At 56.8% G+C, this 12,276-nt stretch overlaps 1 protein-coding gene across 1 annotated transcript; it reads left to right on the top strand.

Annotated features, from left to right (window-relative positions):
• Positions 1 to 4,966: 4,966 nt before the first annotated feature.
• On the top strand, positions 4,967 to 11,098 carry SNAI3 (snail family transcriptional repressor 3). The gene is made up of 3 exons (XM_080645102.1): positions 4,967 to 5,077; positions 7,600 to 8,208; positions 10,249 to 11,098. The coding sequence occupies exons 1-3, from the start codon at positions 5,002 to 5,004 to the stop codon at positions 10,428 to 10,430; spliced, it is 867 nt and encodes a 288-aa protein (XP_080501228.1). The 5' UTR covers positions 4,967 to 5,001; the 3' UTR covers positions 10,431 to 11,098.
• Positions 11,099 to 12,276: the final 1,178 nt, after the last annotated feature.

Below are 12,276 nucleotides of genomic sequence, written 5' to 3'. Positions count from 1 at the left end.
CTGCAGAGCAGCTCCTGGTAGGCTTGGCTCAGCCTGGGTTGTGGGCATCCAGGCCAGTCTTTTCAGGAAATACAAGTGTATACAGAGGCCTGGCACCAAAGAACAAAAAAGCGGGACTACCTGCTTCATTTCATCATCGGGGGGCCCAGCACACCTGCCACACAGAGCCGTACCCTCCCCCAATCCCTTGGGGGCCATCTTGATTTAGGTTCATGCGCCCCAGGGGTGACAGGCTGAAGTCACTGTTCCCGTTTCCTGAATGAAGAGATTCTGACGACCTGTCACAAGAGGCAAAGGGCATGACATGGACTCTTCCTACTGGTGTATCTTGACCAGTCCTGAGACACCTATGCAGGACAGGATGCCCCTGCCCCCCACCCCCAGGGTCTGGTGCAGGGAAGGCATTTTGCCATGACACAGCTGCAGTCAGTCTGCTCATGGGGCAGGGGCCTTAAACTCCAGGGCTGAGGGGGGCACAGGTGCCCTTGCACAATCAGCCTCAGGACCACATCTCTAGCAGCACTCTGTGTCAGTCAGAAGCAAGGAGGGGAGGCTGGCCTCCCAGCCAGAGCCTGGGTCTCAGCCAAGGAAAAGGTCAGGCGACCGGGTGGGAACAAAGCGGGCTGAAACAGGCCCGTTTCCTCTGAATGCAGCCCTCACAGCCACAGGTTCAGCCAGCTGCTGGGCCCCTCCTGGTGTGGGCTCCTCTGAGCAGGAGAGGCAGGAGCTGGCAGACTGTTCCGTGGACCTACGCCTCTCGCAGGAGTCTGCTATCAAACCTATGGAAGCACTTAGAGAGGAAGGATGGGTGGGCTCACAAACAGGCCGCTGGGAAGTGCAAACAGCATCAATGTGGTATTTTTCTAGAAACTCTGAGCACATTTGGTGCATGGGTTTGTGGCGCTGTGGTCTGTTCTCCTTGATTGGCTAGGCCCTCGTAGCAAATCGCAGAGAGCAAGGCCACTGTCTGGGTGAGTGTCCTGAGGCGGCTGTAACAAAAACCACATCTGTGGCTTTCATCATGGGAACGGATCCTCCCATTGCTCAGGAGGCCAGAGGTCCAGGTGTCGGCAGGACTGGTTCCTTCTGAGGGCTGAGGGGGAGCCCCCATTCTGTTCCTGTTCTCCGGCTCTCCAGCTCCAGCAGCCTCCAGGAGCCCTGGCTCACAGATGCATCACTGAGCTGTCGGCTTCACGTGGCATTCTCCCTGTGCCCTCACATCATCTGTTTCCAAATTTCCCCTTTTATCAGAACACAAGTCATCAGACTGGGGACACCCTAATGACCTCATCTTGACTACACTCACAAAGACCCCATATCCAAATAAGACCACAGCCATGCGTGCTGGGGTTAGTACTCCAACACACTTTCGGGACAAATGCTTCACCTCCTAACGTTGTCTGTCTGCTCATCGTCAGCACACACTGAGCAGGGAAAGTGGGGAGAACTGGGCGTGAGCTCCAGCTTGGAGCCTGACCCCGCCTGGGGACAGAGCCGCTGGCTCTGCTGAACGTGGTGGCCAGCATGTCAGATCCTGCAGTCAGTGGCTTCTAGAGAGCCTGCCCTAGGCCTGGCCGAGTGTTGACAGGATCCCCAGGCCCCAGAGGTGCATTCTGGGGTCCTCGACATGCTCTGGCTGGCAGGGCTGAGCTCCTTGGCTGGAAGTTGCTGCGGAGGTTAGAGCCAGCTGAGATGCCTCTCCAGCAATCCTCGAGGACAGGACAGGCCTTGTTGCTCTCTGTGTCCTGGTGGCTGGGTGAGCAAGAGAAGCACAGCACACTGACTGAGTGACCTCGAGACGGCGTGTGCCGAGGTTCGGACACTGCACGGAGGGAGGATCGGCAAATGGGATTGTCCTGTCCAGTCCATCACTATGAGAGAGAGCCACCCAACACATGGCCTTTGAGTCTTTACGATAACTTGCTGGGGACGAGTGCAGAGAGGATTCAGTGGGGTGAGGAGCTGGGAACCGAGCTGTGGACCCAACAGACCCCTCCATTTAAGGCCAGGGCTCATCTGCTGATGTCCGACCTCTGTATCACATGAGAACAGTTCCTGCAACCTCACACATGTACACACGTATTACAAAATATTATATGTGTGCATGTACAGGAGACAGGTCGCATACATGCACATACAAGCATGCACACATACTGACACATGTGCACACAGCATATTCCTGTCCAGTCACCACTCGGTTCTCACCTTTCCTGCCCCAGCCCCCAGGACCCTCTTCATCATCCAACATCACAAGCCCTAAGGTGTCTAGGCCTCCATTGCCTGCCTTATAAGCTGTGTGTGGAGGGACAATGGTCCCTCTCAGTACCCCAGTATCACATAGGATATGTCCACTGAACCTCTATTTAAGAACCAGTATCACCTCTAACAATCATGTCCCAACGGAATGAGCAGCTGTAAGCAGTAGTGAGTTTCCCTTCACTGGGGGTGACCAAGCACACACTGGCCACCTATCTGACCGGTTGTTGGGAGCTGGAGCTTTGGGTCCAAGTTTCCATGTGTCCATCACGTTGGGTAGCCGTGAGGTTGCCTCAAGTCAGGATTTCCCATCCATGCCCACCCTCCCTCCATAAAAGCTCCACACACTGATACTGGGGGCCACTGTCACAGCGGCTGGTGCCCCCAGTGCAAGGGCCATCTGCTTAGGGCCTGGGACAGATGAGCCCCAGCTTCAAGGCCTGGTTCTGAGCACTATTCCAAGAGTCCTGATGCCAGGCTCACCCTGGGCCTGGGACCTTCACACACGTGTCTGCACTAGAAAGCAAAACAGGGGCTCACGCCTCTAACCCTCAGGGACATGCTAGCATGTCCAGGGCCGTGCTATCTGGGGCCTCAATGCTTTTCCATCTAGTCCGACAAGCATTGCTGAACCTCCCTCCCCTGTGGACCGGAGCACATGCGGGTGCTGCACAGCAACAAGGGCCGGCTCCCCCTGGCTCGGGGGGTGGGGTGTGACACTGACAGCGATGGGCGGGGCGGTGGCCTGGCTCTTGGAAGTGACATGCCCAGGCACACATGGAAGCCTGCTGTGGTTTTCGAAGGAACCGTGGACCTCGGTTCCCTGCGAGTCCTGCTCTGGGTGAGAGAGGGGGTGGTGAGAAGTGTATCTCCCACCGTAGGGCGGGGTGTAAGGCTTCACTGCCAGGCCCAGCAGCCCTTTGAGGACAGAAGGACACAGAGCAGAGCAGATGGGGACAGCTGCACCCCCCTCCCTGGGCTGCACGGGTAGGGACAGGCAAATGCTGAGGTTTTCCTCTGTTGGTACCACTTGGGTCCCCACAGCCAAAAGTCAGTCTGTGCCACCAAAGGAGGGCAGTTCTGAGATGTTAGTAGGGATTGGAGACTTCCCTCTGGGCCCTTTGTTATGGCCGCCGCAGGAAGGAGTCAATGGCCCCTAACCCAAAGGTGCTCCAAGGACCCTGGGGTCCCTGGTGCGTTTCCAAGGTGAGATCAGCAGATTCTCCACAGGAGTGCCCCGGCTTCCCTAAATAACAGAGCGTCTCTCTGGGGATTAAGGAGGTAATCTTGGCCGGTGGCCACACAATGGGTGGCTGAGCGGAAGGACAGTATGAGCAAAGGGTTGGCCCAGGTATCTGCAAGTGTTATCTACGTCTGGGAGAGGGAGAGAGAAGGAAGAGAGGGTATAAATAGAAACCTTTCGAGGCCCAGGAACAGGTGAATAAGCAGAAGGCAGTCACGTGTCCTCTGAAAGCCACGTGTGGCAGCGTGGTGCCAGGCCGTGGCCCACAGGAAAGACTCGCACCTTCTCCTGTCTGTGCAGGACCTGGCCTTCCACGTGCCTTCATGGGTACACACACCACCAGTAAGGCTGGAAGGGTGGGCCCTGTTCCCAATTCAACCACTTCCCAGATTTCCAGAGCCTGTTTTCTCATCTGCAAAACTGTAGGAATGTGAGACACTGTGTGTCACAGCCCTCCTCCCATTGTCTCTGCATGGGTTCTTCCACAGACTCACTGCCATACCTACCACGCCCTCCCAAGCCCACACTGTCCTTCCTCACTTCCTATAGTGCAGCACCTGGGCCTTAAAAGGCTCTGCTGGGAAGGCAGGCCTGCTACACAGCCAAAGACACACCCTGCGGCTCTCAGGGGGCCAGCCAGGTGCTGTGTCCACCGCCCAGAGACTGCCCCATCTGACCCCTGAACTCTTGAAATGTCCACATCAAAAGGGACCAGACACCCAGCTCTTTGTGGCACTGAGCATTCCAAAGGACACTGAAGGAGGAACATGGCTGCCCAGAGTCACAGACAGGCTGTTGCAAAGTGCACAGCTTTGCCCTCTTTAATTAAACTTCCTGTAACCACATATTTGAACCCATTGGAATTCCAGAATTCCAGGCTGTGTCCTTTCTCCCACCAAATGAGTTTTCTGGATGCCTGGGGCCAACTCCTAAAGCACTGTCTCCAGGGGAAGGGGCCACTGGAAAGGGGCCACGGCTTGCCCAGGCCAGCTCACCCCATTTGTCACCACTATAGCTGATCAGCTGGGGCAGCTTTGGCGCTCAGAGCTTGTGCTTATCAATCTTACCGTTGCGGGTTTGAGCAGGAGGTGGGGCGGGTTAACGGGCTGGAGTCAGGGTTCTCCCAGGCTGGGTTCCGCGCAAGGTCCCACTCCCTGTGCACTGGAGCCGCCTGGGCTTCCACCCAGCCCTGACCTCCGCCCTTTAGTCTGCGACTAGTGGGTGCGTCAGGCCCCAGGGGTCGACGTGACTCGCGGCGCGCGCCAGAGAGGTCCCGTGGGCAGGACACGCCGGCCACGCGCTCTGGCCCCCACGCCGCGCACCTGTCCTGGGCGTGGCCCCGAAGCCTGGTCCCGCGGTCCCACCCCGCCCCGGCCGCGCCCCGCGCTGATTGGCCGAGGCGGCGCGCTATGCTAATGAGTCTGACCCGGCCCGCACCTGCCGCCGCGCTGCGGACCCGCCTTCTGTGGATTCGCAAGCGGGACCTGCGCCCGTGAGGAACCATGCCGCGCTCCTTCCTGGTGAAAACGCACTCCAGCCACAGGGTCCCCAACTACGGGGAGCTGGAGACTCAGAGAGGTAGGGGCTGCAGGGGCTCCCCAGCTCCTGCGCAGGGCACAGGCTCCCGCGGGGCAGGAGGGGTAGGCCCCTGGGAGCGGGTGACATCTGTCCCAGGTAAGGAGGAGAGGCGGTAGCTCACCTGCAAGGCTGAAGGTAGGTAGGTTGTCGAGTCCAGCGGAGCGAGTAGGGATTCTCTCCCCACTTAGAGACGTTTCTAGGTTCCCAATCACTCTGGGCTCTCCCCCTATGGCCTGGCGCGCCCATCCCAGATAAGAGAACCCGCAGCCATCTTCGTGGGGCAGGAGCTTTGGGAGGGGTCCCAGGAATGGTGGGAAGAGACTCAGAGGTCCACCTGGGGCTGCCATCCAAGGGCTCCGGAGGAACATCCTGGTTTGGGCGGTGGCCGCAGGGGCCGGGAAGAGTGACCATGGCTCTGTGGTGCCAAGGCCCAGCTCGTCCAGCGTTCCAAGGGCTCCTCTAGTGCCTCCTCACCCCTCCTGAGGGTCTACCTCTGGCCTCTCCTTACCCTAGTGGAGGTTGCCCAGAGCAAGCTGGGCTAAGGGGCTGCCATCCTCTCCCCGGGAGGCTCGGTGGGGAGGTGGGAGTCCAGAACCCAGAACTGTACCCTAATTCCTGTTCCCTACTGAGCAGAGGGACACGGGGACGTCCCAATGCAAAGGCCTCTAGAGTTAGAGCTGTTCTCCCAGCTCAGCAGCTTCTTGGGGCGAAGACCTCCTGGGGGACTGCTTGGTGACTCAGAGGGGAAGTGGGAGAGGGGAAGCAGGGACACTGTGGAGGCCAGGGCACCTCAGAGCCTTAGAGCTCTCAGAACCCAGCGTGGGGAGTCTCTGACTAGTACTGAGGCAGGGATGCCACCAGGGGGCGCCTTCCAGGACCGGGAGCCTCACTTCTGGGTCCTGAAATTAGAGTCACCACAGGCGATTTTTAATTTTTTTTTAAAGAACTTCCTAATTGCAGAGATCAGGCAGGTCTTTTACATTCGGTAGTGTTTACTGTTATACACACTATGGGACAGGAGTGTTTGGTTTGTTTGTTTTTTAAATATATTTTTATTGATTTCAGAGAGGAAGGGAGAGGGAGAGAGAAACATCAATGATGAGAGAGAATCATCGATTGGCTGCCTCATGCACATCCTCTACTGGGGATCGAGCCTACAACCCAGGCATGTGCCCTGACCAGAAATCAAACTGTGACCTCCTGGTTCATAGGTCAATGCTCAAACTGGCCGGGCTTGATTTTCAAAAATAAAACAGAATAGGAACCATCAAAGTGTGATGCTTCAGATAAAGGAAAGTTTTGCTTCAGGTATATATGATGGAAAATTGAATTTACATGGGCCATAATTTTAAAACTTTAAAAACAATTGTGTAGAGTACAGTCATACAGTGCACCCCCTTCACAATTTGAGTGTGCAAATCTGGGCAACTCTGCAAGGCCCAGTGAAGGACTGTCCGAGAACAGCCTGGCAGCCCATTAGCTCTCTCTGCTCCTCTCCCCCACCCCTCCTCTCCTAATCCGGGGCCAGAGATTCATTTCAACACATAAGGGATAAGAAATGGGTTGCAGTGCCCTAACTGGTTTGGCTCAGTGGGTAGAGCATCGGCCTGCGGACTGAAAGGTCCCAGGTTTGATTCCGGTCAAGGGCATGTACCTTGGTTGCGGGCACATCCCCAGTAGGAGGTGTGCAAGAGGCAGCTGATTGATGTTTCTCTCCCATCGATGTTTCTAACTCTATCCCTCTCTCTTCCTCTCTGTAAAAAATCAATAAAATATATTATAAAAAAAAAAAGAAATGGGTTGCGGGCTGTTTGGAGATTTCAGCTTTGGGGAGATGCAGAATTTAACTCTCACCTACTAACTAACCTGTTTACTTTGGAGGCCCACCATTCTGGGTCAAGAGTGGGGCATGCTGGCCCCCAAACACAGGAGCAATAGGCTGAGGTCAGAGGACAGCTTCTCTGGACCAGGAGACGTGGCAGGAGGCTGTGTGCACCCTGTCAGGGTATTGAGGAGTAATCAGAAGGTGACCGGAGGTGACATGTGGCGGCCTGCAGCCCAGTGCTCTGAATTAATGCTGCGTGGCAGCCTGGGGGGTGCACTGTGAGCTGGTCCTGAGGTGGAAAGGGACTCGGAGAGAGGACCCATCCTGTCCGGCAGTGAGGGGGCCTTCCTTGGCCCCATGAAGGCTGTCTTGGGATTCTGTAAGGTATTTCTTTATTTCTGTTCTTAAAGAGAAACTGAGATTCCTCCTCTAGACCCCTGGGCTGTCGTCACTTCCCCAGTTGACACCTCCATCTTTCAGGCCTTTCCCTTCATGCCAAGCTTCTGATAGCCTAGAACAAGCATGTCAAACTCGTGGCCCGTGGGCCGCATGCCTCATTTATTTGGCCCATGTTAGTCTTTGAGTTTGACATGCTTGGCTTAGAAGGTGGGCTTAAAATTAGACCCAAGATGGAAAAGAACACAACACTTTGGGACTGAGTTTCACCTTTCCATTCTCTCTCTTTCTGCTCTTCTAGAAATCGATGGCTCCTGTTCTGCCTGTGGGGGGCTGATGGTGCCCCTCCTTCTCCCAGACAGGGCGGCCCCACCCATTTCTGCTAACCCTGCCCAGCCCTGGGACCACACCTCTGTCGTCACCTGCATCTCCCTGCCCCTCCCAGAAGCTCGGGGGACCTCTGAGCCAGATCCCTTGGAAGTCAGCCTGATGGACCCTTGTGCTGGCCGGGCTCCCAGCATACCCCTCAAAGACAGCCTGAACCACCTCAATCTTCCCCCACTGCTGGTTCTGCCCACGCGGTGGCCCCCAATTCTAGGCCCAGACGGGGACCAGCCTCCAGACAGACTGCTGGGGGCTGAGCAGGCCCCCTGTGCCCCAGGTGGCTTCCAGTGCATCCATTGCCACAAGCTCTACCACACACTAGCTGGCTTGGCCAGGCACCGGCAGCTGCACTGCCATCTGCAGGCTCAGCGCTGCTTCACCTGCAAGTATTGTGACAAGGAGTACTCCAGCCTGGGGGCCCTCAAAATGCACATCCGCACGCACACACTGCCCTGCATTTGCGCCATCTGTGGCAAGGCCTTCTCCAGGCCCTGGCTGCTCCAGGGCCACATCCGGACCCACACAGGTAGGACAGCGTCGGGTCCACAAGAGGGATCTGGGGCGGGGGGGCGGGAGTGGGACCTGGGGGTTAGGAAGAGGAGTGGGGCAGTTTTATGATCAAGAAGACGGACATTCTCACAGCTTTGGCTCTCCTGTGTATTTGTGTCTTGGGGCTGCAGAACAAAGCCCCCCAATCTTGGGGGAGGGGGCCTCAAAACACCAGAAATGTCCCCTCCCACTGTCTGGAGGCCAGAAGCCCAAAGCCCAGGTGTTCCAGGGTTGCCTCCCTCCAAAGGCTCTAGAGGAGAATCCTTCCTGCCTCTTCCAGATCCTGGGGACTCCGGGCATATCTTGGCTTGTGGCCACATCACTCCAACCTCTTCTTCTGACCTCACGTGGCCTCTCCTCCCTGTGTGTCTGTGTCCAAATCTCCCTCTTTGTTATAAGGACACCAGTCATATTGAATCAGGGCCCACAAACTGCAATATGACCTCATCTTAATCTGATGACATCTGCAAAGTCCCTATTTCCAAATACTGGTTTAGGACGTGGACGATTCTTTTTTGGAGGACACAATTCAACCCATAACACCCAGCAAAGCGTAGAATGCACAGGCTTCAGCAGGATCTGATGTCTTACGTTCCATGGCCTTCTAGAATTCTGGAACAGGAGAAGGGAGCGAGAAAGGCTTGGGCTGGGAGTAAGAACCTTAGGCATCACAGCCTATCTGAAGGGCAGAGATGACAGCTGGGACTTCACTTAGAATTTGGGGATCTGGAGCAAACCTGTCCCTGGGTGAGAGGGTGGCCAGGAGCCCATAGGAAAGAAAGGAGAGAAGGGCAGTTGTGGAGAAAAGACAAAGACAGAAACGGGAAGGAAAGGGACATGGGCAGGGGGCCGAAGGAGACCTAAGAACCTCAGCCTTTCATGCTGTAGATTACAATCTACTGCCCAGAAAGAGCAGAAGGGGCCTGCTCTGTACAGGGGCGGCCAGTAGTGAGGTGGACCTCAGCCTGCAGCTTCGCCTGGAGCCCGAGACTTGGTCAAGCACACAGTGCCGAGTGGGTGACCGGAACAAAGAAACAGAGCTCCCAGAATAAGTCTTTGGTCCTGATCGCAGACCCCCAGTTGCAACACACACTTTCTGTAACCGGAGCCTCCCTAATCCTAAATCACGGCCCGTAGCTAGAATCTTCTGAGTCACACCTGGGTGGAGGCTGGGAAGGGTTTTACTGGAAAGGAGCCGTTTTCCTTCACCCTTCGCTGAGGAAGTCACACATCTCAGAGGCTCCGTGCTCTTGTTCTGAGAGCCGGGAGGATGGGTGTCCCTGCCGGAGGCTGGCTGGCGGGGAGAGTGCCCAGGTGTCGGGCAGTGGGGACTGCAGGCTGGTGGCTCTCAGGGCGCTGTGGGGCTGCAGGACTGGAAGCTGCTCTACATGAGCAGAGAACAGGTGACTTTCAATGACCCTTCCTTTTACACTTTTCAGAATCATCCTAAGGGCCAAGGTCCCAACAGTAGGACTTTGTCCAAATCCCTGGTGGCCTGGAGGATCCAAGGATTTTAGCCATTCCTGAATGCCTGCCTCCTGTGCAGGAGGGCTTACTCCTCCAGGCCCGCCTTCTGCGGCAGCCGAGCTGGTCTCCACCACAGGCTTTCGGTGGGTGGTACAGCTGCCAGAAGGTGCCGTGCTTCTCGCGTCCAGATCTGGGTGGCAAAGGCCCCAGGAGAGCTCTGGCAGAAAGAGAAAGATCTAGCAGCTGTGGTAGATGTAGCAAAGAGCATGCTGGACCTTTGCTCTTCGGAAGGGTTAGATATATCATTCCGCCCAATCCCCAGCAGCCCCAACCTTAGGCGCTTGTGTGGCCTCTTGGCCTTAGTGTCTCCTCCTGGGTCAGGGGCTAAGGCTCCTTTCACTATGTCCTGGAGAGGGGGAGATGAAGATCAATGAATTGGAGTTGAGTAAGCATTTGGAGTTATTCATTTATAAACACAGGCACTGGAACCCTGGGGCTGCCTTCCAGGACACCCCAGATAGTCACCTGCCTGCCTCTCTTCCGCCCCCAGGTGAGAAGCCTTATGCCTGCTCTCACTGCAGCAGGGCCTTTGCCGACCGCTCAAATCTCCGGGCCCACCTCCAGACACACTCGGACACCAAGAAATACCAGTGCAAGAGCTGCGCCAAGACCTTCTCCCGCATGTCGCTCTTGGTGAGGCATGAGGAGTCTGGCTGCTGCCCCGGTCCCTGAGAAGCATGGGTTTGGTGCTGTAGGAGGGACAAGACCTCACCCCAGAGACATCACGGCTGGCGACCCTCTTGGCAACCTCGTGCTGCCTGGTGTGCTCAGAGGAGCTGGGCAGACCGGGAGGGCAGGAGCTCAGCCTCCCACTCTCAGGTGCGTTCCCTGCACTCCACAGCCGGCATCTGTTTCGAACCAGAACAGCCCGGGGGCCGTCAGGGTGAGTGAGGGCCCGTGGAGGTCTCCTGCCCCACTCTGCCCACTCAGAGGGGACGACTCTCAGCAAAACAAGAACCACTCTTTTGTTTTGCACTTGCTCTGGTTTCAGCTTCTGTTTCTCTAAGAGTTAGACTGTTGGGGGACTGTCGCCAGCATGGGCAATGCCTGCCATTAAGATGACGAATGGGGCTGCCTTTGGATCTCTCCGCAGCTCCACGTGAACAGTCTGACTTGTGCGAGCGCACTGCACAGTCCAGCCTGCATGGGCAGAGCTACCTCAAGGCTCACCTCCCTCTGCCTTTGGCTTGGGATCTGGGCCACGCAGCCTCATGTTGCACATGTGCACACACCCTCCCCATCTCACTAGGCTGTCCCTAAGGTGGAGCAGCACCAGGGGGACCAGGAGCTAGGCCCCCATCCACATCGTGGGGCAATAAAGAATCCATGTGCTCAGGCCTCTTATGTCCTCTGAGGTTCTGCGTGTTCCCAGTCGCCTGCGTCTGTGGAGGATTCTGAGCTCTGAGAAGTTATCCAGAGGCAGCCAGACCCCTGGCCACAGAGATGGAGAACAGGGATCAGGGCATCGAGCTGTGATGTTTTGGGACGGGGAGTGAGGCTGCAGGAGGCAGGGTCCAGGTGAGCAGGGGTGTCTTCTTCCGGAAGAAAGAGACGAGTGATGGAACAGTATCAAACTGTGGAATGACTGAGGGGCATGACCTCGGGCTGGGGATGAGTGAGGGCTTGCAGGAGAAGTGTGAGGAAACCAGGCCAGAAGAAAGGGCCGGGGTGAGCTGTGAGCGCTGCATGGCTGGCGTTCATTTCTCCCACGGTCTAAGTTAGGAGAGAGAACCATGCTGTATCTGCACACCTATCCGCGGTCACCACAAGGATGTCAAGGCCACGTCACCAAGGGGCCATGTCTCCACTCCTGCCCACAGTATGTCACCTTTGTTCTGCACACCCTCCCTCTCCTGAGGCTGCAGACATCTGTGACCTGAGTGTGTGGCCCAGACCTATGACCCCCGCCCTGGACACACAAACCTTCCCAAACCGACTCAGATGCCAACACATAAGAACCTCCTCTCCCTGCCCAGTGTCCTGTACCCATTGCCCCAGCATGGCGGCATCATTGCCTTCTCTTAGGTGGACTCCTCTCACCCCCAGACCTCCGGGTGGTCACCTGTTGGGCTGGTCCTGCCTCCTGCCAGCGTTCTTAACCATCTCCAGCAGGACCCTGGAGGGAAGGCAGCATCCAGGACCGAAGAAGGAGGCCTAAGTGTAAGGGAGACTGACTGAGTCCTTGATGTTGGGAGGCACATGCTGCTCCAGGAAGGACAGCCTGCTGTCCCAGCCAATGGAGAGCTAGGCCCCTGGGTCCTGGGCCCGGAATGGAGCCACACAGCATATGCAGAGCCCCCCCTCCCCGCCCCAGCCCTGAGCCACCAGACCTGCTGAGCCTCGTCTGCGTGGGAGAACATTCAGGAGCATTTACTAGGACCACACTGGGTGCCAAGTATCTTACTCTGCAGCCACCTCTGCCGCAGTCCCAGCCCTGATGGCCCCCACCATAGGTGCCACCTGATGCTCCTCAGGGGTTGAAGGGCCCTGGATGGTTGGTTTGATGATGGCCATTGGA

The sequence above is a fragment of the Plecotus auritus genome (genome assembly GCF_963455305.1).
Source record: "Plecotus auritus genome assembly, chromosome: 10".
Lineage (NCBI taxonomy): Eukaryota > Metazoa > Chordata > Mammalia > Chiroptera > Vespertilionidae > Plecotus > Plecotus auritus.
The sequence above is the reverse complement of the archived record's forward strand: the minus strand, read 5'-3'. Positions and strand labels throughout refer to the sequence as shown.